The sequence below is a fragment of the Tachyglossus aculeatus genome, chromosome 26 (assembly GCF_015852505.1).
Source record: "Tachyglossus aculeatus isolate mTacAcu1 chromosome 26, mTacAcu1.pri, whole genome shotgun sequence".
In the NCBI taxonomy this organism is placed as follows: Eukaryota; Metazoa; Chordata; class Mammalia; order Monotremata; family Tachyglossidae; genus Tachyglossus; species Tachyglossus aculeatus.
In genome coordinates, this window is record NC_052091.1 from 12,657,661 (window position 1) to 12,684,929 (window position 27,269).

At 45.0% G+C, this 27,269-nt stretch overlaps 1 protein-coding gene across 1 annotated transcript in view; it reads left to right on the plus strand.

The window, feature by feature from the left end:
- Positions 1-725: 725 nt before the first annotated feature.
- Positions 726-27,269, plus strand: part of UBE2Q2 (ubiquitin conjugating enzyme E2 Q2) — a 65,290-nt gene continuing 38,746 nt past the window's right edge. Inside the window, exon 1 of the mRNA XM_038766957.1 lies at positions 726-919. Within this exon, the coding sequence (XP_038622885.1) occupies positions 746-919 (174 nt within the window). The 5' untranslated portion in view covers positions 726-745. The remainder of the gene's footprint in view (positions 920-27,269) is intronic.

Here is a 27,269-nt window from a genome sequence, read left to right on the forward strand (position 1 = left end):
AATGAAAATGAATGAATGAATGAAAATGAATGAATGAATGAATGAAAATGAATGAATGAGGTGAAAATGAATGAATGAATGAATGAATGAAAATGAACGAATGAATGAAAATGAATGAATGAAAATGAACGAATGAATGAAAATGAATGAATGAATGAATGAAAATGAATGAATGAGGTGAGAGAGCGTGTCAGCGACGGCAGGCTCGCTCCCGGCGTCGCGCCTTGCCGCGCGCCGGCGCCTTTCCAGTCAGCGGGAGCGCGCGCGCCGGCGCCGTTCTAGTCAGCGGGGGCGCGCGCGCCGCGGGGCTCGGGCCCGTACACGTGCGCGTCCGCGCGGCGGCGGGGGGGACGCGCGCGGGCCGCGGGGCTCGGGCGAGTACGTGCGCGTCCGCGCGGCGGCGGCGGGGCGGCGCGCGCGTGCGCGCGAGAGTGAAGTGGGGCTGTGCGGGGGGGGGGGAAGCCCTTCGTGCGAGCTGAGGAGACGCTGTTGCCCCTTTTGAGCCGGTGTCGGTGTCGGTGTCGGCGGCTACAAAGGGAGGGCCCCGCTGTCGCCGTCGGTCGAATCCCCGCCTCCTCCTCCTCCTCCTGCCCGCCATCTTCCGGTCGGGGCCGAGGCGAAGCGGCGAGGCGGGGCCGCGGGGGCGGCGGCGGGCAGGGCCGCGGTGTCGGTGTCTCCCCGCCCGGGCCCGGCTCCTCTCCTCCCCCCCCCCCCCCCGCCCCCAAACCCCGGAGATGAGGGGAAGATGTCCGTGTCAGGGCTCAAGGCCGAGCTGAAGTTCCTGGAGTCCATCTTCGACAAGAACCACGAGCGGTTCCGGATCGTCAGCTGGAAGCTGGACGAGCTGCACTGCCAGTTCCTGCTGCTGCCGGGGGGCAGCCCCCACCCGCCTCCCCTCACCATCCACTGCAACATCACGGTGAGTCCGTCCCCCACCACCAACGGCCTCAACCTTGGGCAGGCCCCCTCCCTCACGTCTAGAGTTTTTTTTTAATTTTTTTTTTGGGGGGGGTAGTTAGTGCAGACTGACCCCCCAGACAAAGGGAAGCCAGGCCCTGGAGACCCCCCCCCCCCTTCCAAAGCCAAACTATCCGGGATTCCTAGGAAAGGTGGGCACAGCTGGAGAAGGGGGCACCAGGCCCTTCCCCCTTAGCTGAAGTTGTTTTATTTTGTTTTTTTTTTAACCCCCCACCCTCCCCTCTTCCACCTCCCTCCCCCCCCTTCCAGCCCCAAAGGTGAAAAAGCCCAGGAAGAAGGTGGAGTTTTGTGCGTTTTACCGAATGCGCCATACGGCCGAGGCCCCGGTCGAATCTGGGGGTGACCCAGGCGAGGGGCCAAACACCCCGATTCCTGGCCGTTGCCTGGAAACGGGGGGAGACACCCCCCCCCCCCGAGCCGACCCGGCCTGGCCCACCACTCCCCTTAAAAATTAAAAAAAAAAAGTTCCTGTGCGAGCGAATAGTGCAGCCTCCTCAAAGCGACCGACTCATTTAAGGAAGTTGGGAAGCTTCTCTCGGTTTAATCAATCGATCAATCATATTTATTGAGCGCTTCCTATGTGCAGAGCACTGGACTAAGCGCTTGGGAAGTACAAATTGGCAACATATAGAGAAAGGGGGAGAGACCCCCCCCCCCCCGAGCCGACCCGGCCTGGCCCACCACTCCCCTTAAAAATTAAAAAAAAAAAAAAAGTTCCTGTGCAAGCGAATAGTGCAGCCTCCTCAAAGCGACCGACTCATTTAAGGAAGTTGGGAAGCTTCTCTCGGTTTAATCAATCATATTTATTGAGCGCTTACTATGTGCAGAGCACTGGACTAAGCGCTTGGGAAGTACAAATTGGCAACATAGAAAGGGGGAGAGACCCCCCGAGCCGACCCGGCCTGGCCCACCACTCCCCTTAAAAATAATTAAAAAAAAAAAGTTCCTGTGCAAGCGAATAGTGCAGCCTCCTCAAAGCGACCGACTCATTTAAGGAAGTTGGGAAGCTTCTCTCGGTTTAATCAATCATATTTATTGAGCGCTCACTATGTGCAGAGCACTGGACTAAGCGCTTGGGAAGTACAAATTGGCAACATATAAAGGGGGAGAGACCCCCCGAGCCGACCCGGCCTGGCCCACCACTCCCCTTAAAAATAATTAAAAAAAAAAAGTTCTTATGCAAGCGAATAGTGCAGCCTCCTCAAAGCGACCGACTCATTTAGACTGTGAGCCCACCTTTTAGACTGTGAGCCCACTGTTGGGTAGGGACTGTCTCTATGTGATGCCAATTTGTACTTCCCAAGCGCTTAGTACAGTGCTCTGCACATAGTAAGCGCTCAATAAATACGATTGATTGATTGATTGATTTAAGGAAGTTGGGAAGCTTCTCTCGGTTTAATCAATCAATCAATCGTATTGAGCGCTTACTATGTGCAGAGCACTGGACTAAGCGCTTTGGAAGTACAGATTGGCAACATATAGAGAAAGGGGGAGAGACCCCCCGAGCCGACCCGGCCTGGCCCACCACTCCCCTTAAAAATTAAAAAAAAAAAGTTCCTGTGCGACCGAATAGTGCAGCCTCCTCAAAGCGACCGACTCATTTAAGGAAGTTGGGAAGCTTCTCTCGGTTTAATCAATCAATCAATCGTATTTATTGAGCGCTTACTATGTGCAGAGCACTGGACTAAGCGCTTGGGAAGTACAAATTGGCAACATATAGGGAAAGGGGGAGAGACCCCCCCGAGCCGACCCGGCCTGGCCCACCACTCCCATTAAAAATAAAAATAAAAAAGTTCCTGTGCAGTCGAATAGTGCAGCCTCCTCAAAGCGACTGACTCATTTAAGGAAGTTGGGAAGCTTCTCTCGGTTTTCTCAATCAATCAATCATATTTATTGAGCGCTTACTATGTGCACAGCACTGGACTAAGCGCTTGGGAAGTACAAAGTGGCAACATATAGAGACAGGCCCTGCCCAACAGCGGCCTCATTAATAGGAAAAAAGTTTTCGAGCTGCCGCAACTTCTTGGTGAATAGGCTCCTTTTTTTTTTTTTTTTTGGACAAATCCTGTTGATACTTTAACTTCCTTCCCTAGCCATCGTCTGAAGAAACTTGTTTCAGACCCTACCGTTGTACCTTCGTTGTGATTGGGTGGGGCCGTTGCTATCTTATATGGCACCTCGTTTTTATCATCATCATCATCAACATCATCATCAATCGTATTTATTGAGCGCTTACTGTGTGCAGAGCACTGGACTAAGCGCTTGGGAAGTACAAGTTGGCAACATCTAGAGACAGTCCCTACCCAACAGTGGGCTCACAGTCTGAAAGGGGGAGACAGAGAACAAAACCAAACATACTGACAAAATAAATAGAATAGATATGTACAAGTAAAATAAATAAATAGAGTAATAAATATGTACAAACATATATACAGGTGCTGTGGGGAAGGGAAGGAGGTAAGATGGGGGATGGAGAGGGGGGCGAGGGGGTTTTTAAGGCTTCCATCATCATCAATCGTATTTATTGAGCGCTTACTGTGTGCAGAGCACTGGACTAAGCGCTTGGGAAGTACAAGTTGGCAACATATAGAGACAGTCCCTACCCAAAAGTGGGCTCACAGTCTAAAAGGGGGAGACAGAGAACAAAACCAAACATACTGACAAAATAAAATAAATAGAATAGATATGTACAAGTAAAATAAATAAATAAAGAGTAATAAATATGTACAAACATATATACATATATACAGGTGCTGTGGGGAAGGGAAGGAGGTAAGATGGGGGGATGGAGAGGGGGGCGAGGGGGTTTTTAAGGCTTCCATCATCATCAATCGTATTTATTGAGCACTTACTGTGTGCAGAGCACTGCACTAAGCGCTTGGGAAGTACAAGTTGGCAACATATAGAGACAGTCCCTACCCGACAGTGGGCTCACAGTCTAAAAGGGGGAGACAGGGAACAAAACCAAACATGCTAACAAAATAAAATAGAATAGATATGTACAAGTAAAATAAATAAATAGAGTAATAAATATGTACAAACATATATACATATATACAGGTGCTGTGGGGAAGGGAAGGAGGTAAGATGGGGGGATGGAGAGGGGGACGAGGGGGTTTTTAAGGCTTTCATCATCATCATCAATCGTATTTATTGAGCGCTTACTGTGTGCAGAGCACTGGACTAAGCGCTTGGGAAGTACAAGTTGGCAACATATAGAGACAGTCCCTACCCGACAGTGGGCTCACAGTCTAAAAGATTCCAAAGCGATCATTAATAAGAGGACAGGGTTGCAGTCTTCTGATTCGACAGGAAGAGTATTTTCCGGCGTCAGTAACCGGAAAAGATCGTCCAAGCACACCCGTAAGATTAAGCAGAAATTTCATTGAAAGGAAAGGGCTACAACTTGTTAAACGAAGAAAACATGAGATGGTGTGCGTTGAATGCTCACAAGTAAAACATCTCTTTTCAGTGATGGGGAATTGTCAGTGAGGGGGTTTTGCTTTTGAAGAATTGTGTTTCACACCTCAGCAGATATTTTAAAATCTCAAATAAATTGTTGACGTTTGATTAGGCGATGAACACCTTGCCACCTAGCTGAAATTACTTGGAAGGTCACCTTACGTGTGAAGAGTGAGTTGTAGCCTGTAACTCTTCTGTCTAGGACTTGTTGAATTGAATGGAGAATTAAAAAAACAAAACTAGACACCCATGCATTTCTCTTGGTACAGAGGTTTTTGGAAACAGGTTTTCTCAGAAATGGAACTCCATTACCTTGAAAGGAAAATTCAAGATCATTTTTGCATCGTTCTGTGCTAATCCATAATTCTAGAATACTCTCTGAGCTGCATGAGAGGAGTCATGATGCATAGAAACTTTCTGGGGCTGAGATTGCTACTTTCCATCTTTGTTTTCAAGGTTGGTCACAGCAGATCTAATTCTTCCCTTTCCAAATTGAGTTTCTGGGTGATTGGGGTAGGAAACCTTAATTAGGTAAAGAATTAGCTGTCTCCTTGTCTTTGTACTCTATGTCTACCAATTCTGTTGTAGTGCACTCTTCCAAGTGGTTAGCGCAGTGCTCTGCGCACACAGTAAGCCATGCAAAAATACGGTGGATTGATAGAGGAGAGAGTGTGTTATGCCCATATAACACCACTGTGGTTATGTTGACCTGGAAGGATAGGAGGAGGATTTTAGTTTACTTAAGGATCTCTTCCCCAGAAGTCATTTATAATCCAGAGGGAAATAACCTTGATCCAAAGAACAACTTCAGAATAAAAAAAAGCTGGGCTTCCCCTTCTGGAAAAGGTCCAAGACCATGTTTTTGCTTCAGAGGTTAGGCCTGAAGTGGCCGAGGAGCTGTCTGCAAACGGTGCCAACTGACCCTTTTTAATGATGCCAGTAGCTTGCTTCAAAAGACTAGCGCACTTGGATTTGCACCCTTTATTCACCCTTCCCTCAGCCACACAGCACTTGTGTACATATCTGTAATTTATTTATATTAATACCTGTCTCCCCTTCTAAACTGTAAGCTCCCCGTGGGAAGGGAATGGGTCTACCAATTTTGTTATAGCCTACTCTCCCAAGCGCTTAGTACATGCTTTGCACACAAGTGCCCAATAAATACGATTTGACTAGTGGCTCATGTTGAGCTGCTGCTCAGCTTTTTTTATTCAGCCTTCAGAAAACGATGTTCAAAAACTTCCAGATGAGCGCTTGGTGGTTGTAATGGCATTTGTTAAGCTCTGTGGAAGATATGTTACAAAGTCAGATACAGTCTGTCTTATCCCCATTTTACAGATGGAGAGAAGTTAAATGGCATGCCCTAAATCCCTAAGTAGGCAAATGGCAGAGCTGAGATAGAATGCAGGTCTCCAGATTCTCAGTCCTACTCTTTCCTTTGGGTGACACTGCCTCCCCAGTAATAATAATTGTGGGATTTATTCATTCGTTCATTCAGTCGTATTTATTGAGCGCTTACTATGTGCAGAACACTGTACCCAGTGCTTAGAACAGTGCTTGGCACGTAGTAAGCGCTTAACAAATGCCATTAATATTATTGTTATTAAGCGCTTGGAAAGTACAAATCGGCAACATATAGAGACAGTCCCTACCCAGCAACGGGCTCCCAGTCTAGAAGGGAAAGACAGACAGTAAAATAGAACAAAAGTAGACAGGTGATTGCAGATAGATAAGTAGATTTAAGTACTTATTGTGTGCCAAATGCCTGTACTAAGTGCTGGGGTAGATAACAGATAATCAGGTGATTAGTATGATGATGATTCTATGCCTGAATTCTCATAATAATAATAATGGTGGTACTTGTTAAGTGCTTACTTTCTGTCAAGCTAAATGCTCAGGTAGATACAAGCTGATCAGGTTGGGCACAGTCCATATCCCACATGGGGCTCACATCATTAATCCCCATTTTACAGATGAGCTAACTGAGGCACAGAGAAGTAAAATGACTTTCCCAAGGTCACAGATCAGACAGGTGGCGGAGCCAGGATTAGAACCCAGGTCCTTCTGACTCCAAGGCCGTGCTCTGTCCACTAGCCCACACTGCTTCTCGTTATCCACAAGCTGCTCTGTAGTTCCTTGGGAGTCAAGGATGTCTGTGTGTAGTAGGTTTGATTTTTTTTTTTCAGGCTTTGAAATTGAGGTTCCAAAGCTCCTTTAGGTTGGAACAGATATTTTAAAGTTCAGTGAAGTATTGCCATGAGTTATAGGGATTTGGGCAAGATTTAAAAAACAACAAAAACTTGTGTATTTCCCTCCTCCTCTAAGAGGTGCTCTTCTGGGTGAGGTTTTGGAAGCCCTTGAAATTTTTCTTCAAGGCTAAGACTTTTTTTTCCGCCCCAAATGAAAAATAAAAAACTGAGAACAGAGAAGCAGTGTAGCCTAGTGGAAAAAGCATGGGCCCAGGGGTCAGAGGACCTGGGTTCTAATCCCAGCTCTGCTCCTTTCCTGCTATGTGATCTTGGGCAAGTCACTTCCCTTCTCTGTGTCTCATTTCCTCATCTGTAAAATGGGGATTCAATATCTGTTCTCCCTCCTACTTAGACTGTGAGCCTAAGGTGGGACAGGGACTGGGTCCGACCTGATTAACTTTTATATCTACCCCAGTGCTTAGAACAGTGCATGACATACAGTAAGCACTTCACAAGTACCATTATAAAAAGGGGGGTAAACTTCCACTTTAACAAATATACGAAGTATTTTTAACCCCAAGAGATAAACAGGTAACAGCGTTCTTTTTGCTTCTGGACTGCTCCTAATACTATCTCTGTGCAAAGGCATACATCCAGTTCTCCTATAAGACAGGGTTGTGTTCTCAGGAAAGGCCTACATTACAGACAGCTCACTATAGTACCTGATCTGGTGCCTTGTGCATGCTCACAATTTCTTTCAACCCTGGCACACTCTATCCAAACAGACTCACGTTCTTGGACAAAAGTTTCCTGGTTTCCCTAATGATGTTCTAGCTAAAAACGCATATTGAAAACACACATTCTTGCAGAACAGAGAGCATTTGAGGAGATGTTTCAGAACAGGGGTCGGCTGGCAAACTTTTTCGTACAGAGGAGCCAAACGAAATGGAGCCTTTGAACAGTTGGTGTACAAAGAGCCAATTATACCATCTAAACACACATAAATGCAGCTTACCTTCTTGTGGGGGTGGAATTATGAAATCAGAATATTTTAAAGTTAATGTACTTTGCTGTATTCCAATCGGACCTACAGAGTAAAGAGGGAGAGAAGGAAAGAAAAATGAGGGAGGACAGATAATTTCTTGCTAGTTGTTTTCATCCTCTTCTGTACTGCCGCCGCTTGTTGAATTCATTCTCCAGACCTGGGACACAGGGGAGATGAGTACCCAAGTTCAGCGCCCACAGGGGCTGGCCTGAGCTGTACTCTCTCCCTCCCCTGATGCTTTCATGCTTGGCATCATGCCCATGCACCGCTGCTTATCAGTGCATGTGGCAAATGGCTTGGGGGCTGCTTGTGCCCTTGAAGGACAATACTGGCTATTGCTGTATGTCACTTAAGCACTTCCTAGAATCTCTAAATCCCAGTTTGAGGCAAAACCATGTTGAAGCATGGTTAAGTATTTTGTTTTAAAAAGTGTACGGGCATCTTGTAGACTTACCAAGATTTGCTATGTTTTGGAGTGCACAACTTGCTTATTGGTAAGCACTAGAGCCATTCTGATTGCTTTGGGCAATTAAAAACTGAAGGGCAGGGGGTAGCTTTTTGATCCCAACTTCTACCGTCCCCAAGTTCTCCATAGGCTGGCACTCCAGGCTGGACCCTCTTCATTTCTCTCCCCCTTAGCCCCCATGGAATGGTACTGGTATAAAAACACTTCAGGTGGAAAACTCTGCCTTTGAAAATTTGATTTTTTGACTTTTTTTGTTTGTTTCTTACAATGTGAACAGGAAAGCTATGTTCATGTTGCAGTATTGCCAGTGTTGGTTCTTAATTCTGAGATTGTCATCAAACAATTATCTTTATTGAGTACTTACTGTGTGCAGAGCATTGTACTCTTGGGGGAGAACAGAGTACTTAGGTAAGTACAGTATAAAAGGTTGATAGGCATATTCCCTGCCCTCGAGAGCCTACAGTCTAGTAGAGGGGAGCTTATCATATCTGGTTTTATGAGCAAGGTGGTCATTTATCTGATTACTTAGAAAAGGCAGTATTTCATGAATACCTGTATTATTCCTAATCCCTTACTGCACTCAGCCCTCTAATGAGGGGGCCGATTATATTATTGACAAAGTTTGCATCACATTCCACGGACCATGAAAGATGTAGTGGACCGGTACACAGCATTTCATGTTGCTTCACCTTCTCTCCAGATAAAGGCGTATTGGCAGAAGATTCCCTAAATTCCCTGACAGTGTCTAAATGCATAGTGAAAATGGTGCATTATGGAAGAATGGAGCAAAGAGGGAAAATAATAAATTCATATTCACTCAACTTTTGGCCCACCAAGGGGACTATTTTTTAAAAAAAAACCTGTTACCATCACCCAATTCCTACCATACACCTAACAATTTATTTGGTTATTAATATCAATTGTATTGAGCATTTAATGTGTGCCGATCATTCATTCATTCAATCGTATTTATTGAGTGCTTACTGTGTGCAGAGCACTGTACTAAGCACTTGTACTAAGTAATTGGGAGAGTACAGTATAGCAATATAACAGTCACATTCTCTGCCCACAGTGAGTTTACAGTCTAGAGGGGGAGCTTACACTCTAATGAGTTACAAAGCAACAACTGGCGACATCACAGACAAGTTTGAAAAGGCGCCAGAAATTGAGCATTGTGACTTGCTGTTTTGCTGCCTGTCACTTTAGAAAGAGAAGCACATTGTTCTAAATTGATGGGTTTGAGATGGAGAAGTCTAGGGATTCCTACACCGGATTTTTGGGAGCAAGTGAAATTCTGTCCTAAAACCAAAGATTTGTAGTTGTGGCTTTTTTGGAAGTGGACATCCTTACCTGCTGAACAATAATAGCCCTTTATCTTATCCCACTTCATTTTAGTTATTGTTTTAGATGTTTTCTACAAGAAATTTGGTGTGGGGGGGGGGCCTTCAGGTGGTTTTATAAATATTTGAGAGAACTCAATACTGATACCACTTTGAGACCTTATAATTTGAGTTAATTACTGAACTTCTTGACTAAGCATAGAAAGATATTGCCAGAAACTCCTTAATTATTCACAGGGCAGTTCATATGAGAATAGTTTGGTGGTTTTCTTGTTTATAACAACTAACAGGTTAGAAATTTAGTTAAATTTAACATTGCTGATACTGATGTCTTTTAAAGGAAATTGATTCTTACTCATCTCTAGGTGTGTACTTGTTTAGTTTTTGTGAAAGTAGTTAAATTAGCTATCTTTTTGCTTTTTGGGATGTATGCGGGACTTTTCTTCCTTCCGTTAAGAAGACCTAATTAATGGAGAAGATGCTTGATAAAAGTTACCCATCAACACTAAGAGTAACTAGCCTAAGCTAGGAGGCAAAGGGAATTGAAAGAAGATTTTTGTGTGTGTGTGTGTGTGTGTGTCGGGGGGGGAGGCTATGAGTAGCAGGCCACTGCCCAAAATAGGAAAAAGGCTCTCCAAACTGTAGGACCGGCATTATTGAAGAATATCATGGCTTGCCTCCCAACCCTTATAATCAGATTCAAAAGTTGACAGTTCCAGAACCCCTCTTTTTAGAAATAAAAATAGGATTATCTAGGGGTTAAAAGGAGCCAGGCCAAGTGAACTCTGCGTCTCTGCCTCTAGATTAGCCAAATGCATTAGCTAATGCGGAACTAAGAAGCAGTAGTCAAACAGTAGTAATAGTATTTATTAAACACTGTATGTGGAGCACTGTTAAATGCTGGGAAAGAATACCCAGGTGAGAATTATACACAGTCCTGCGGGCGGGCGTGTATGAGGGGAGGAGGAGGGGTCACAATTTAAAAATAGAAAGGGTGAGGACACATCCATAAAGAGACAGGAGATTGAGGGGCTAAATCCATGGCTCCTGTTTAGCTAGGACCCTCATATTCAGGGTGCTGCATGCACTCTCTTTTCTCTGAAGCAGGTGCTATACATATTCCTTCACTTACACATTCCTGCTTCTCAGTTTTTGGGGGGGAAATATTTACTCATAACCATGTCATTATAAAGGGCTTCAAATTTAAACAAAAGCTCCGATGGACTTGAAAATAGTGTTGCAACTGTGTATTTTTCAGTAATAAAATAAGCCAAGGGGATCCAGTGGTCGTTTTGGCGTTGATATTTCAAAGAGAAAAGATTTTTGGGCGGGGGGGGGGGGGGGGGGGCAGAAGTAGCCTAAAATCATTAATTTCAGAATCTGGAATTATTTGAACTCTTGAGTAAAATTATTATATTTGAATTTCACACATTATCATAAATAATTAGTTCATTTGTGTTTGTTCAAAGGGACACTAAGAGAAAAGCAGGTCAAACTCTTGGATTAAGCTAATTTGAAAATTTCCAAATCACCTTTTGATCTGTTACTTTCAAAATTAGAATTTTAAAAGCTATTTACCACTCTTTGAATAAAAACAAATCATTATATCCATCTCTGTATTATCAATACAATTGAAGCCATGGAAAATTTGGATTAATTAAATATGCCCATGATCCAAAAACTAGGTTTTAGCCCATAACTTCAACTGGCTAATCATTAACAAAATGACCTGGTAATCCCTCCCTTCTTGCCTGTAGAAATAAACTGAGTAATAGTAAAAAAAAAAAAAAAAATTGTCTGGATATTATCTAGAAACATCGTGTTGGCAGTACTTACTAGGGGACTCCAGTAACAACCTTTTGTGGTGCTTCTACTAAAGGTACTCCTGCATTGAAAGCAGCATGGCCTAGTAGATAGAGTGTGGGCCTAGAAGTCAGAAGGATCTGGGTTCTAATCCCAGCTCTACCACTTGTCTGCTGTGTGACCCTGGGCAAGTCACTTCACTTCTCTGTGCCTCAGTTCCTTCATCTATAAAATGGGGATTAGACTGTGAGCCCCACATGGAACATGATCTGCATCCAATCTGATTAGCTTGTATTTACCCTTGTGCTTAGAACAGTGCCTAAAACATAGTAAGTTATTAACAAATGCCCTACAAAATTTAAACATGTCAAAATTACCTGAATTTGAATACTCAGTATGAGAAAAATTAATTCAGTATGTATCAAACCAAGCAACCCTTCAAACCGGCAGGCTGGGTGAATTTTTGGAAGGAGAAAGTGAGCACAGACAACAGACTGGGAAATGCTGCTCACTGTTCCTCAGAGAACAGCTTGTAGTTTTAGCTAGTAGTGTTAGGAACTGGGAATCTAAATGAGTAAACAAAATAATGACTTTAGCTGAGTCTGCCAATCTATTGATGGGCTTAAAAAATTCCATGGGTTCCTCCCACATCCTAACATTAGCACCCTGATTCACTGTACAGCCAATTTTCGGGCTGTATTATTTGATCGTACTGCGTGTCGTGATTTAGCAGCAAAGGGGCTCAAAAGAAGAGGGTGAGATTGGCCAAATTGGTGAGGATGATAATTTGTATATGCTGATAGCTGGCAGCTCTTGCCAAGGAGCTACTGCCTTCTCTCTAGGGACTGCCCTCAGGTGTCCCATGAGGGAAAGAGGTACAGAACTGGAGGAAAATGGAAAAGCCTGAAATGCTATATTTGGCACACTGGAAGGGACATTATCCAGTCTGCCTTTCAGCCCATAAAATGCATTTTCCAAGCGAAAATTATCTAACCACTTCTGGCTCACGCATGTATTGATCTTTACCCCACTGACGTTAGTATAATAATGAATAACTATGGTATTTGTTCATCACTTACTATCTGTCAAGCACTGTTCTAAGTGCTTAGGGTAGATAAAAGTTAATTAGCTTGGATACTGTCGCTGACCCATATGGGGCTCACAGTCTAACTAGGAGGGAGGAGGATTTAATCCCCATTTTGCAGATGAGGAAACTGTGAAACAGAGAAGTTCAGTGACTTGCCCAAGGTCACAGCAGGTAAGTGGCAGAGCTGGGATTAGAACCCAGTTCCTCTGACTCCCAAGCCCATGGTAGAAACAGCAGAAACTCAATCAGTCCAATTAGTCATATTTATTGAGCGCTTACTCTGTGCAGAGCACTGTACTAGGCACTTGGGAGAGTATAGTATAACAGAGTTGGACACATTCCCTGCCCACAGCGAGTTTACAGTTTAGAGGGGGAGACAGACATTAATATAAATAAATTTTGGGTATGTACCCAAGTGCTGTGGGGCACATTGAGGGGTTTGGGGGAGGGTCAATAAAGGGAGCAAATCAGGGTGACACAGGCGGGTGGGAGAAAAGGAAATGATGACTTAGGGAAGGCCTCTTGGAGGAGATGTGCCTTCAATAAGGCTTTGAAGGTGGGGAGAGTATTCAGCTGTCAGATATGAAGAGGAAGGGTGTTACACGCCTGAGGCAGGAGATGGGTGAGATGTCGACGATGAGTAGACGAGATCAAGGTACAGAGACTAAGTTGGCCCCAGAGGAGCAAATTGTGCAAGTTGGGTGGTAGTGTGAGGGCAGTGAGGTGAGTTGGAGAGGGCACGGTGAGTGAGTGCTTTAAAGCCGATGGCAACGAGTTTCTGTTTGATGTGCAAGTGGATCGAATCAAAAATATCTGTTGGGCATCTATTGGGTATAGACATTGTACTAAGTGTTTGGGAGAATTAGTAGATATCATCCCTGTCCTCAAGGAGCTCACCGCCTAGCGGGGATGGCAGACACTAAAATAAATTACAGATAGGAGGCGGCAATAAGGTATAAAGATAATGAAACACTCAAGTTTGTTCATTCATTCATTCAGTCGTATTTATTGAGCGCTTACTGTGTGCAGAGCACTGTACTAAGCACTTGGGAAGTACAAGGTGGCAACATCTAGAGATGGTCCCTACCCAACAACGGGCTCACAGTCTAGAAGGGGGGAGACAGACAACAAAACAAAATATGTGGACAGGTGTCAAGTCGTGAGATTAAATAGAATTAAAGCTAAATGCACATCATTAACAAAATAAATAGAACAGTAAATATGTACAAGAAAAATAGAGTAATAAATCTGTACAAACATGTATACAGGTGCTTTGGGGAGGGGAAGGAGGTAGGGTGGGGGGGATGGGGAGGAGGAGAGGAAAAAAGGGGCTCAGTCTGGGAAGGCCTCTTGGAGGAGGTGAGCTCTCAGTAGGGCTTTGAAGGGAGGAAGAGAGCGAGCTTAGCCGATATGCGGAGGGAGGGCGTTCCAGGCCATGGGGAAGACGTGGGCTGGGGGTTGATGGCGGGACTGGTGAGAACGAGGTACAGTGAGGAGGTTAGCAGCGGAGGAGCGGAAGGTGCGGGCTGGAATGTAGAAGGAGAGAAGGGAGGTGAGGTAGGAGGGGGCGAGGTGATGGAGAGCTTTGAAGCTGAGAGTGAGGGGTTTTTGCCTGATGCATAGGTTGATAGGCAGCCACTGGAGATTTTTGAGGAGGGGAGTAACATGCCCAGAGCGTTTCTGCACAAAGATGTTCTGGGCAGCATTGTGAAGTATAGACTGAAGTGGGGAGAGACAGGAGGATGGGAGATCAGAGAGGAGGCTGATGCAGTAATCCGGTCGGGATAAGATGAGAGATTGAACCAGCAAGGTAGCGGTTTGGATGGAGAGGAAAGGGCGGATCTTGGCGATGTTGCGGAGGTGAGACCGGCAGGTTTTGGTGACGGATTGGATGTGAGGGGTGAACGAGAGAGCGGAGTCGAGGATGACACCAAGGTTGTGGGCTTGTGAGATGGGAAGGATAGTAGTGCTGTCTACAATGACGGGAAAGTCAGGGAGGGGGCAGGGTTTGGGTGGGAAGATACGGAGTTCAGTCTTGGACATATTAAGTTTTAGATGGCCAGCAGACATCCAGATGGAGATGTCCTGAAGGCAGGAGGAAACCCGAGCCTGAAGGGAGGGAGAGAGAGCAGGGGCAGAGATGTAGATTTGGGTGTCATCAGCATAGAGATGATAGTTGAAGCCATGGGAGCGAATGAGTTCCCCAAGGGAGTGAGTGTAGATAGAGAATAGAAGGGGACCAAGAACTGACCCTTGAGGAACCCCTGGAACATGATTGGCTCAGTGTTCTGTGTTAACCATTTTCTCCCAGTGCTTAGGAACAGCACCCTGGAAGGGCAGATCCGATGTTGTTAAGGCAACGATCTATGTATAAATCTCTCTTCCTGTGGGATCGCTTTAAAAATAAAGATGTTCGTCAAAAGCAGAGAGACCAACATCTGACCTACTACTGGCCTTTTAGATTTCTAGAGGGAGTTTGGCCTCCAACACTCTCTTCCCCAGCTTCTGTCTGCTCCATTCCCCCGAGCGGCACTGAAATGGACAAAGAACCAGTGCTCTTTGGGAGCAGGGAGATGTGACCCAGACCGTTCGGCCCTCAGAAAGCCAGGCCCGTAAATCCCCGACACGTTGTACAGTTGTCGAGCGCTTACTGTGCGCAAAGCACTGTATTAAGAGCTTGGGAGAGTATAGTATATTGATAAACAGACACATTCGTTTTCCACAGTGAGCTTACAGTCTAGCGATTAGGTCTTGGCTTGGGCTGCTCCTTTGTTCTGCTTGAGTGGGATAGATGGCAGTAGCAGTGGCAGCCACACCTTGCAAACATTTACACCATTGAGAAGGTTGTAATTGGACTTTGGATTGACCTGCCAGACTGATGAAAAGCCGGAAAACTGCCCCTGTGACTGCAGTGTTCTGCAGCTCTTATTTTTATTGTGGTCCTTTTTCATATGTTTTGCTGTCATCAGTTTTAATATTTCCTTATCTCTCTGTCAACAGCCTCCCTCTCTCCCCTTTTTCTTCTGCTGGGAGCCTGGTGATATGTTTGAATTATGCTCCTTGTACCGTTCCCTAGTGCTCAGTCCAGACCTCTAAACACAGTAGATGCACAATACCTACTAGCAACAGAAATTCAATACTGTAAAGACAATAAGTATGTACCAATAATGCAGGATGAATCAATTAAATGTTAACATGTTTTCATAAAGAAAAAATGATTTCTGTCACCAAAACTTTGCACATGTTGTTGTTCATTTGAGCCCAGGTGTTTAGATACATCTAATTCAGATTTTTCCGTGTCTGCTACTTGCAGCCCCTGACTCTGCTTCAAGTCATTTGACTGCTGTTTCTTGGGCAGGATATCAGTCACTAGTATTGAGCCACCTACTCAGGCAGTCAATTAATGGTATTTATCCAGTGCTTACCGTATGCAGAGCACAGTAAGTGCTTGGGAGAGTATAATACAAAAGACTAGGGGTAGACAATCCCTGCCCACGGGGAGCTTACAGATGAAGGGAGGACAGACATTAAAATAAATTACATGCGGATATGTTGGGAGAGGAGTGAATATCAAAAGGATATTAAGGGGAGAGATGAGAATAAGACCCAAGGGGTAGCGTGGTTTCAGAGGAGCGAAGCGTACTAGCCAAGGTGTAGTGGGAAAGAAGAAAGGATGAGTAGGAGAGAGCTGATTGAGCACCTTAATTAAAGTCAATGATCAGGAGTTTCTGCCTGCAGAGAGGAATCTGTGGGGAGATGTGTGAGTGTAGAGTGAAGCTTTAGAAAAATGTGGGCGGCGGAGTGAAATATAGCCTAGGAAGGATATATTTTGGAGGCAGGTGAAACTACAAAGAAGCCGATGCATTAGTCAAGGTGGGATATGACGGGGCGCTTGCTTGGGCCAGGCAGTTTCAATGGAGCGGAAGAGGTAGATTCTGGAGATACTTAGTAGAGGAAGAACCAACAGGATTCTGTCATATTGAATATGGGGTTTGAAAGAGTGGGAGGAGTCCAAGATAATGCCCAGGTTGTGGGTTTTAGGGACAGAGAGGATGGTGGTATAGTTATGATGGGAAAGTTAGGTGGAGGATAGATGAGCTTTAGACACATTCAGTTCAAGTTCCCAGCAGGACATCCCTATAGAGATGACCTGGAGGTAAGAAGGAAAAAGGGGGCAGAGGAGGAGAAGGGTCAGGGCTTAGGGCACAGATTTAGGAGTCATCTGCATAGCAGTGATGGGTGAACCTGAGAAACAAGTGAGATGCCCAAGGGAGCGACTGTAGATTGAAAATCGAAAATTGAAAATAGAAGGGGACCTTAAGGAACATTACAGGGTGGGAGGCCAAATTGATTAGGGAGGTATGAATATGATTGAAATGGCAGCCAGGGAGGGAAGAAGAGTGGGTGCAAGAGTGTGAAGGGGTGGAGTAGGAGGCCCTGTTACTTCCCAGCAGAGTGCTAGCTACAAAGCTGCAGTATTTGGGATTTGATGTCATCACTTAGCTTAGGTCTAGCACTGTCAAGCAATCACTGATTACTCCTAGGATCAAACTGAAAAGTTTTGATTGCAAAGCCAACACTAGTCAGCTTCCACTCTTGATGAACTGTTTGCCAAAACCAGTAAAAATATCAGGCTCCACGTTTCTCCAAACAGGACTCACTGGTCGACCATGACTCACTGTGGTCCACTATGTTGGTATCCTGGCTGGCTAGCTCTCTGGCCATGACTGCCGTTCCTCTCTAGAGAGTTGTCCATGTATGACTGTGTACTAACATTCCAGGAAACAAGGACCAGGGACTTCTGGGGCAGGGAATGTGTCTCTTCCAGGGTTGTGTTGTACTCTCCCAAGGGCTTAGCACAGTGCTCTGCACATGGTAAGTGTTCAGTAAATACGATTGATTGATTGATTCTTCCTTGGTATCCTGCTGCTGAGGGCCAGTTCTCTGTGGCTGGCTGAAGAAAGCAATTTTAGGAGCCATTTTCTCTCCCTTCTCCAGATCAGAGAGAGCTTCTGATGGGTGATAAACAACTAACTGTAACTCTTGCCCACTTGGCTGCACATTTGCGATTAAGGGCCTCCAGTAGCATCCTCTCCCTGCCCGTCACCCATTGCCGTGGGGCATTTCATAGGAACGTTTGAGGATTAATAATCATCGACAGAAGCAGCGTGGTCTAGTGGCTATAGAACGGTCCTGGGAGTCAGAAGGATCTGGGTTCTAGTCCTGGCTCCGCCCCTTGTCTTTTGTGTGACCTTGGGCAAGTCACTTCACTCCACTGTGCCTGTTACCTCATCAGTTAAAATGGGGCATAAGACTGAGAGCCTCACATGGGACACGGACTGTGTCCCTGATTATTTCGTGTCTACCCCGGTGCTTAGTGCAATGCCTGTCACAGTAAACGTTAACACATACCATAAGAAGACGTATCGTTGTTCATTGAATGTGTTGCCCAGCTGCTCAATGCTTTAGGCTGACAAACAACCCACAGGATTTAAGTGCTAACTCTCTGCAAGGCACTGTACTAAGCACTTGGGAGAGTACAATGGAGAATAGTATGCATGATTCCTGCCCTCAAGGACCTTACAATCAGCCCGAAAAAGTCATATTTTAACCCAAACAAGATACCACAGTTTCTGCTCTAATAGTATCCGTCATTGAAGTGCAGTGTAAAGTGATCAAAAAACTGCTCCTTGGGCAGCATGAGATTGCAAAATACCATTACTGACAACACCCAAAGATGTGTTGGTATGGCCAGTGCAGCAGTTGAAAAGCTAAACTATTGGTGTCAGGCAAGAAAGTGGAGTTAACCTAAAGACAAAGATTGTCATTGGTGCTGTCGTCATTACCACATTGTTGTACAGCTGCAAGGCTCAGATACCATACCAGAGGCATATGAAGCAGCTCAGCCATTCCCTCTGTGCTCTCTGAAGCAGTTCCTGGTCTAAAATAGCAAGAGCCCATCATGCACACCAATCAAGGTTCTTAAACTTTGTGGGGTCACTGGGCCACAGAGATGATGATGACAGCCAGAGCCCCTCTGCGATCCTGTGTTTGTTAGAAATGAAGGGTAAAAGGATTCTCAAGACATTCTGTTAGGGAGAGAGGTCAGGACTGGAGAAATCTCTTTAGGTTCAAGGACTTACTGTAAGCCAACCTCAAAATGTGCTCCACTGATACCACTGCTTGCAGACTCTGGGTCAGGTCTGCCATTTGGCTGTTCAGTCCTTTGAAGACAAATGTGTTGCTTCAGAGAGGAGAAATGAGCTGTGTGAGAGGAGAAATGTACTGTGTGAAAAGCAGTTTCAAGAGCTGTATGGCGATCAGCACCGACCTTTCATGGGCTGTAGTTGGCATGGGCCTCAAACCTCCATGTGCACCCAAAAATTCATCCTACCCGACAGAACCAAAGCTTGCTCATTGTTTTCAACAGGCGATGCCATTATTTGAGATTTACTTTCAGTTCATGATGTACTCTATCTGAGGGGCAGTTAACTTCAATGCAAAACACTGCAGTCCATTCATTCATTCATTGTATTTTGTTAATGTTAGTTGGCTCATGGTTGTTGAAACCAAGAGGATGCAGGTCTAATGCCCACAGGGCAAGAGAGGCCAAACCAAAGAGCTGTCGTGAAGTACTAGAGCTCAGTAAGGGAGGTCAGCATTAAATTCAATAGCACTTAATGAAGAAAAGTGCTAAAAGAAGATTGCTATACTGGAGATGCTGTACTGGTAAAGGAACAGCCCTCCTGGTGTCTCACAGCTCTGGCCATAATCAATCAATCGTATATATGGAGCAACCAATCAGTCAGTGGTATTCATTGAGGGCTTACTGTGCAGAGCAGTGACCTAATCTCTTGGGGGAGTACAATACAACAGAGTTAGTGGACCTGTTCCCTGCCTTCCCAATACCGCCCTGGTTGGGAAGGTAAGATTTCTGTTTGCCCCACTCCCACGGATGGTATTTTACTCCGGCAATGATAAGTGCACAAGACACGGTGCGTGAAGGTACCAGTGATGCAAGGCATGTAAAAATTATGCTTAAGTAGATATGAGAGGCGTGCTCACACCCTGATCTATGCAGGGAAACGCTGATGCGACCACCCGGGAGGACTGCAGGGAGCACAACAGATCCACGTCCGTATCAGTCATAGTGGTGTCTCAATGGACCAAGGCCAGAGACCTGGCGAAATAGGAATTTTTACAATACTGTGGTCCATTACAGCATGACGGGGTGTAGGTGGAATGTGAAGAAAGGATCCAACATACTAGCGGATAGGGCCCTTACATAGATATCGATCAAGGGGGGATGCCGGATATTGGTATAGGGAGAGCAGTCTGGTGCACTCCAAGTGCACCCTTTGTTCTCTATAAGTCCACGCAGGACATTCCCAGGGCTGCTGCCCTCAAAAGAACTGGGACCTTTTGTGACCAGTCTTTGAAGGAACCCGGTGGGTCCCCCCACCCCCATACATTCTAAATCCCCTCGCAACCGGCATCCATAAAGTGGTACGTGAGGAAGCTTGGTACTGTTCTTTGAGCTTTGGGGTCCTGCTATTGGAGGGGGCCCAACTGCAACCCCAAATTTTGCCCATTCTGCTCTCGTGGTATGGGACTTGATCCTTACAGTGCTAGGCAGGGGTGGTATGTGCCAATCAATCAGTAGTTTTTATTGAGCACCTACTGTGTGCCAAGGGAGCTGTACTGAGTGCTTGAGAGAACATCACAGAGCTAATGTCCTGGCCCCCTGCCCTCAAAGAGCTTATAATAAAAGCAGTAATTGTGGTATTCATCAAGCACTTACTGTGTGCCAGATACTGTACTAAGCTCTGGGGTGGATACAAGCAAATCAGGTTGGACCCAGCCCCTGTCCCTTAAGGGGCTCACAGTCTTAGTCTCATTTTACAGATGAGGTAACTGAGGCACAGAGAAGAGAAGTGACTTGCCCACAAGGCACACAACAGACCAGTGGGATCAGCATCCGTGATCTTCTTATTCCCAGACTGGTCCACTATGCCATATGCTTCCCTTATATTCTTAGTTGGGAGACAGACACAAGCCTATTTACAACTGGGAGGAAAAGTTTGTTGGGTCTTTTTTTCTAAACACTGGAAGACTATTAGTAATGTTCTGTCTATCATACCCTCTAGACTGTAAGCTCGTTATTGGCAGGTAAAATGTCTGCTAATTCAGTCATTCATTCAGTTGTATTTATTGAGCATTTAATTAATAATGATGGTATCAGAGAAGCAGCGTGGCTCAGCGGAAAGAGCATGGGCTTGGGAGTCAGAGGTCATGGATTCAAATCCCGGCTCCGCCAGTTGTCAGCCGTGTGACTTTGGGCAAGTCACTTGACTTCTCTGTGCCTCAGTTACCTCATCTGTAAAAAAGGGATTAAGACTGTGAGCCCCACGTTGGGCAACCTGATCACCTTGTATCCTCTCCAGCACTTAGAACAGTGCTTTGCACATAGTAAGTGCTTAACAAATGCCATCATTATTATTTAATTCTGTTGTACCCCCCTAAGTGCTTAGTACAATGTTCTGCACATAGTAAGCACTCAAATACCATTGATTAATGTTCTGTATGCTGCCACTCTAGCCTTAAAAAAAGCATTGACAGCTATTTCAGAATTAAGTTTGTGAAGCTTGTTAAATTAAGAATAAATGGCTATTAAACAGTTTAATTGAATGTACCGGGTAGTTACTGAAGAGAGGTTTGCATATTTTAAGAAATATTAATGAAAGTTCACTTAGTATAATGTGTCAGATAAGATCTACTCATTGTTTTTGAAGAAGTGTGTGAGAATTATACCTTTATTACTAAAGCCAAGATGAAAACATATTTTGTCGATTTGTCTATTTTACCTGGAGTCAGGGAGTGTTCAACACAATACCTGTAAAATTACTCCCAGGGCAGAAAGGAGCTCTCTGGTCTCTTTATCCCGGTCATTACAAAGCTTCTATGTTTGTGCTGAACACAGTGATGATGATGATGGTGTTTGTTAAGCACTGTTCTAAGTGCTGGGGTAGATATAGTCTAATCAGGCTGGACACAGTCCCTGTCCCCCATGGAGCTCCCCGTCTTAATTCCCATTTTACAGATAAAGTAACTGAGGCACAGAGAAGTGAAGTGACTTGTTTTATTTTGTTGTCTGTCTCCCCCTTCTAGACTGTGAGCCCATTGTTGGGTAGGGACCGTCTCTCTATGTTGCCAACTTGTACTTCCCAAGTGCTTAGTACAGTGCTCTGCACACAGTAAGCGCTCAATAAATACGATTGAATGAATGAATGAATGAACTTGTCGAAGGTCAAACAGCAGAGAAGTGGCGGAGCCGGAATTAGAACCCAGGTCCTTACTCTATCCAGTAAGCCATGCTGCTTCTCGGTAAAGGGTGAGAAGGCTTCTCTAAGGTTGCACAGGAGGCTAGACGGGCTCCTTTGAAGGACATGAGGAGATCACAGAACAGCACTTATGTACGTCTCCATAATTAAATGTCTCTCTTTCCCCTGTAGACCATACACTCCTTGTGGGCAGGGCTGTCTACCAACTCTGTTGTATTGCACACTCCCAAGCAGTTAGTGCAGTGTTCTGCGCACAATAAGTGATCAGTGAATACCCTCGATTGATTTGATGAGCACTGTACTAGAGGAAGGTAGGTCATGGTCCTTGGTTTGGATGGACTTGAAGTCTAATGGCAAAGATGAGCATTTCTAATTCATTTTCTTTCCTAATAGTAAAATAGCTTATTACAGGAAAGAAATAGCAGCAGCAGTAAACTGCTACTTAATATCCTTAATACAAAAAGTAATTTGCAAAGCTCTAGAGGGCAGAAACTAATCTCTTTCTTTAAGCCTCTGTTCTCAAGTGCATAGTTCAGTGGATGGTCAATAAATGTTGATGTTTAGGGGGCTGAAGAGAAGGCATGAGAGGATGATGGAGAGATTTGGGGAATGCTTTAGGGAGAAAGTGGCCTTTCAGAAGGCTCTGACGGAGTGGAGGGAATGTAGTTTGATCAAGCTTAAGAAGGTGGGTGGGCATTTGTATTTGAGTTGGGTGGGGTTTTTTGTGCATCTATTAAAGGTTCAGTCCTATGAGGCTAAATCTTTTAAAATGTGCTTGTCAAAAACCTGAGTCACTGTAGCATTGCTTCCACCAAGTATTTCCTTCTGTTCAAGAATAACCTTCATCTTATTAAAAAGTAAGATCGATGGCCTATAAAAAGGCAGAAAAGTAACAGGTGGGGTAACCTTAAGTACACTGAGTTCTGCTGCAGCGTGTTTTCTCTGTGTTTTGGCTAAAATGTTATTATGGAATTAGGGAATGTTCCGATAACGCAAGTCTCTTTGGGCTCACCAGCAAGTTAGCAGAAGAAGCTGCTTATGCATGACTGGAAGGGGTGAATACCTCAGTGGGAATTCTCCTTTTGTGAGTTTTTGCAAAAATGCAGCGACTGTTTTTATGGAAGAGTTAGATGTACTAAATAAGGTGTACTAGAATCAATTAAACTGAATGAGTGCAATTCATTATTGGTGAATTCTACTGAAGAAGAGTAGGAAGGAAAATCCATCACTATAGGGGTGTTATCTGTTTGGCTGCTTGAGAACATAACATCATCAGAATTACCACTGCTCGATGTTTTTCCTTGCCACTTTCCCCTGTGCCCAAGACTCTAGGGGTTACCAGCACACACTCTACCTAGTTTTCTAGCCTACCTTCAGTGTGGCGAAGCAATGATGAAATGTTTGGCAGTAGGTTAAAACCATCTAAGATTCGAGTGAAATTAATTTTGAGAATTTCTGTGTTCAGTACATGAGATTGTTATATAGCATGAAGTGTCCATTATGTTGGGGGCGCTTTTTATATGACACATGAGAGGACTAAGCTTTGATTTTTCAAGAAGACAGATGCATTGAAACATATAAACTCATTTGTGGTTTTAAACTCAGTGTTTTGTTGTTTGATTTCTTTAATTTTTCATCTGGCCATGAGGGACAGTGTGGGGAGGAATTTTACATAAAATTTTCTGAGTAGAATCTAGTGTTTCCCAGGGATGCATAATTACTTTTCAGAACATGTTCAGGCCTAGAATTGTGGTGATGCCTAAAACCACTCTTGACGTCCAGGGCTTCATCACAATTCCAGACTTGATCTTTGGCTTTTAGCCTATGACTATTGGGCCTAAAGCCAGAGGCAAGCATTGGCCATCGGGTCTGTTCCACTGCCTCCAAGTCTTTCATTTCCCCCACTCTCCAAGCCAATCTTCCCAAGGCTCATCCTTCCATCATCATCTTCATTTCCCACAACATTTGTTGAACACCTACAGTGCACCTACCACTAGGTGCCTGAGAACATCCCAGGAAAGTTTAAACTAAACATTGTCCCTACGCACAAGGACCTTTTCTGGCCACCTGGGATGGACAGGCAAAGGCCACATATTTTTAGCTTCGGGAAGTTGGGATTAGTTATTGGTTAGGTTATGTTTGGATGCACTTGAGTGGTGCTAATGGGTGGTGTTTCTTCCTGCTGGGCTTCCATACCCTTCGGGACTATTAATAGCCAGCCCGCCAACCTCAATAGATGCAAATAAAAAGTGGCCTGGCAGATGAGCTGAGAGGAAGGAGTATTTGGGAAGGGGAAAAGGAGGGTGCATTAGGAAGTATGAGCGTGTGCACACATCCGTGTTTTGGGGAAGCCCCTCCCTGCTCCTACTGGCCCCCAAGGGAGTACAAGGCTGCCTTCCCCAAAGCCTTTTCCCTCGTTCGGAGAATGATGAAATTGGGTAACCCTGATGATAATGATAATAATAATACTAATGTGGTATTTGTTAAGAGCTTACTACGTGGCAAGCACTGTTCTAAGCGCTGGGGTAGAGAAAAGGTAATCAGGTTGGACACAGCCCTTATCCCGCGTGGGGCTCACAGCCATAATCCCCATTTTACAGATGAGGGAACTGAGGCACAGAGAAGTGAAGTGACTTGCCCAAGGCCACACAGCAGACATGTGGCAGAGCCGGGATTAGAACCCATATCCTCCGGCTCCCAGACCCGTGCTCTAGACCATGCTGCCTCTCTTCTAGAAGGAGCTTAAAACTGGCGATGTTACCTCTCTTTCTCCTTTGGGCCCTGGAGGTTTAATTTGATCTTTTTTAAAAAAATAATTTTAAGGGTTTTTTTATGTTTTGCTATACTGTACTTTTCTCTGCATCTTCTGATTTCTTAGTGCCGAATGCAGTACAGGGCATAAAAGCCATCTACTTAATAAATCATTGTTAATAAGAGAGAGGGTGCATGGAAACAGCAGTGTCTTATGGAAGAGACAACCTGGTGATAATGCTGTAATTGCATCGTTAGACTGTAATCAGCACAGTCTGATGCTTCTTCATCTTGAAAATTGGGGTGACAGTTGCCTTCCTTAGAATTTAAGAACTAATGTTTGCAGTATTAGTTCAGGCATTAAAAATACCAGAGAGTAATTTCCTCTTCAAACTACCATGTGGGTCAGGATCAGACAGCCTTATTACCATCCCCTAACGTGCATTGTTCATGCCTTTGTAAGGATCAGCTGTTTTAGCTAAAAGGACTGCTTAGTAAGAAAATTAGTATTTAGTAAGCGCCTGCAAGGCCTTGCAAATGTCTCTCCTCTTTGATACAAAGGTAAGTGGTATTGCAAAAGGTAGAGACTCTTTAGAGTGTTCAGATAGTACCCTCCCATAAATTTCCTTTTCCACCTCTTTTTTTCATACTTCCGAGAACAGCGGAAATGTAGCTGTCTGAGTAATCAAAAATAAAAGATTGGAAGATCCAGATTCTGAGTCTGCGACTTCTACTCGCCTCAGCATGCACTTGCCTGTTCCATTCAGCAGCCTGTAGCTAATTTAGGAAAACCAACAATCTTGCCGCAGCAGTACGGAAGCTTGCTCTCATCATCATTAAACTTGGCATAGTTGGTGGAAAAGAAGACCCAGTCTTGTGGGGCTTAGTGGGGGAGGGTGGTTAAAATGTGGCCAGCGATTACCAATGCATGAAGCCTGGTTTTATTTAATTTCTTAGGGAGATGCTGGGTTTTGTAAGATCCCAGTTTTGTGGCATGCACTCAGAAATGGAATGCTAAATTTTAACGATCTCCCTAAAGAGAGATGGAAATGACGTTCTACTGTAACATGCCTGAACTGCGGATAAATGATATGCTAAATAGGGATCCATTGACTTCCTCTAATGACAGGAATTTGCAATCTGGGTGTTATTGTTCTTGTGTGTCTCTAGTGCCTTTTCTCCAAGGAGCTCAACTGGTGAAATTGAAAGGCAGTACAGAAGAAGTCAGGGCCTGGGAAATTGGGATCCCTAGAACTAAGTGAACCAGAGCATGCCATAATTGAAAGGGGGAACTGCCTCCCCCTCAGCCATGCTGCTTCCCGCTTGGAGGCAGAGACAGGAACAAAATTGGAACGAGAAAGGAGTGTGGGGACACATTTTTACTCAGTGGCCCTCCCCACACAACATTTTTCTCGGCATCCTTTCAGGCCCCCTGAGCTTCCCAGATTTCTCGCTCTGGCCTGAGGAGATTAACCAGGACAGACGGGCAAGCATCCAGGGAACAGACAGGAGCTGGGATTCGGAGGACCGCTGGGTTACTGTGCTGCCTCTTAATCTCCTGTTTACTCTGAGCTCCTTCCCTTACCTCCCCAGCCTTGCCCCTGCCTACTCCCCTGTCTCTTTTTCCCCATGTTTTTCTCCAGTCTTATATTCTTGGGCCCCTCAGGATGATCTGGACACTACAAAAGCATCTTCAGAATAGTAGCAATAAGAATGTGCCCCTCTGCGAAGGGCATGGGAAGAGGTGGGAAGGGAAGAAGCCAAACTGCATATTCACCCAAAAAATAAAACTGAAAGGAAAAGGGGCCTGAGAAGAGAGACTTAGAATCCGAAAAAAGGGGATCATAGAAGAAGAAGCTCCTCTGCCCTGAACCTCCCTGCCTGCCTGAATTGTCGGAGCCACAGGGGAGAACAGTACCCCTGCAAGCCGGAGGTGGCCAGGCAATGGCTGAGGAAGGGCTTGGGCCTGGGAGCTACAGAAAGTAGTGAGGTGTTCTTTTAAATAGCCCCTCCTGTGGTCGTTCCCTTCTTCCTTTTCTGAAAGCAAGGGCTTAGTGAGTGAAATAGACATATACTGATGCAGAAAATGTATGAAACAAATGGCCAGCAACATACTTAATAGTAATGATAATGGTGTTAAGTGCTTACTATGGGCCAGGCACTGTACTAAGCACTGGGGTAGATACAGCAAATCAGGTTGGACGCAGTCCCTCTCCTATGTCCCTGACGCAGTCCCAGTCTCAATCCCCATTTTACAGATGCGGTAACTGAGGCTCAGAAAAGTAAAAGTGACCTGCTCAAGGTAACAGCAGACAAGTACTTAGTAGATCTTAATTGTTAGCCAGTAATCATTCATTCATTCATTCATTCATTCAATCTTATTTATTGAGTGCTTAATGTTTGCAAAGCACTATACTAAGCTCTTGGGAAGTACAGGTTGGCAACATATAGAGACAGTCCCTACCCAAAAGCGGGCTCACAGTCTAGAAGGGGGAGACAGACAACAAACCAAAACATATTAACAAAATAAAATAGAATAAATATGTACAAGTAAAATAGAGTAATAAGTACGTACAAACATATATACATATATACAGGTGCTGTGGGGAGGGGAAGGAGGTAAGGCGGGGGGGTGGGGAGGGGAAGAGGAAGGAGGGGGCTCAGTCTGGGAAGGCCTCCTGGAGGAGGTGAGCTCTCAGTAGGGCTTTGAAGGGAGGAAGAGAGCCAGCTTGGCGGATGTACGGAGGGAGGGCATTCCAGGCCAGGGGGAGGCCGGGGGTCAATGGCGGGACAGGCGAGAACGAGGC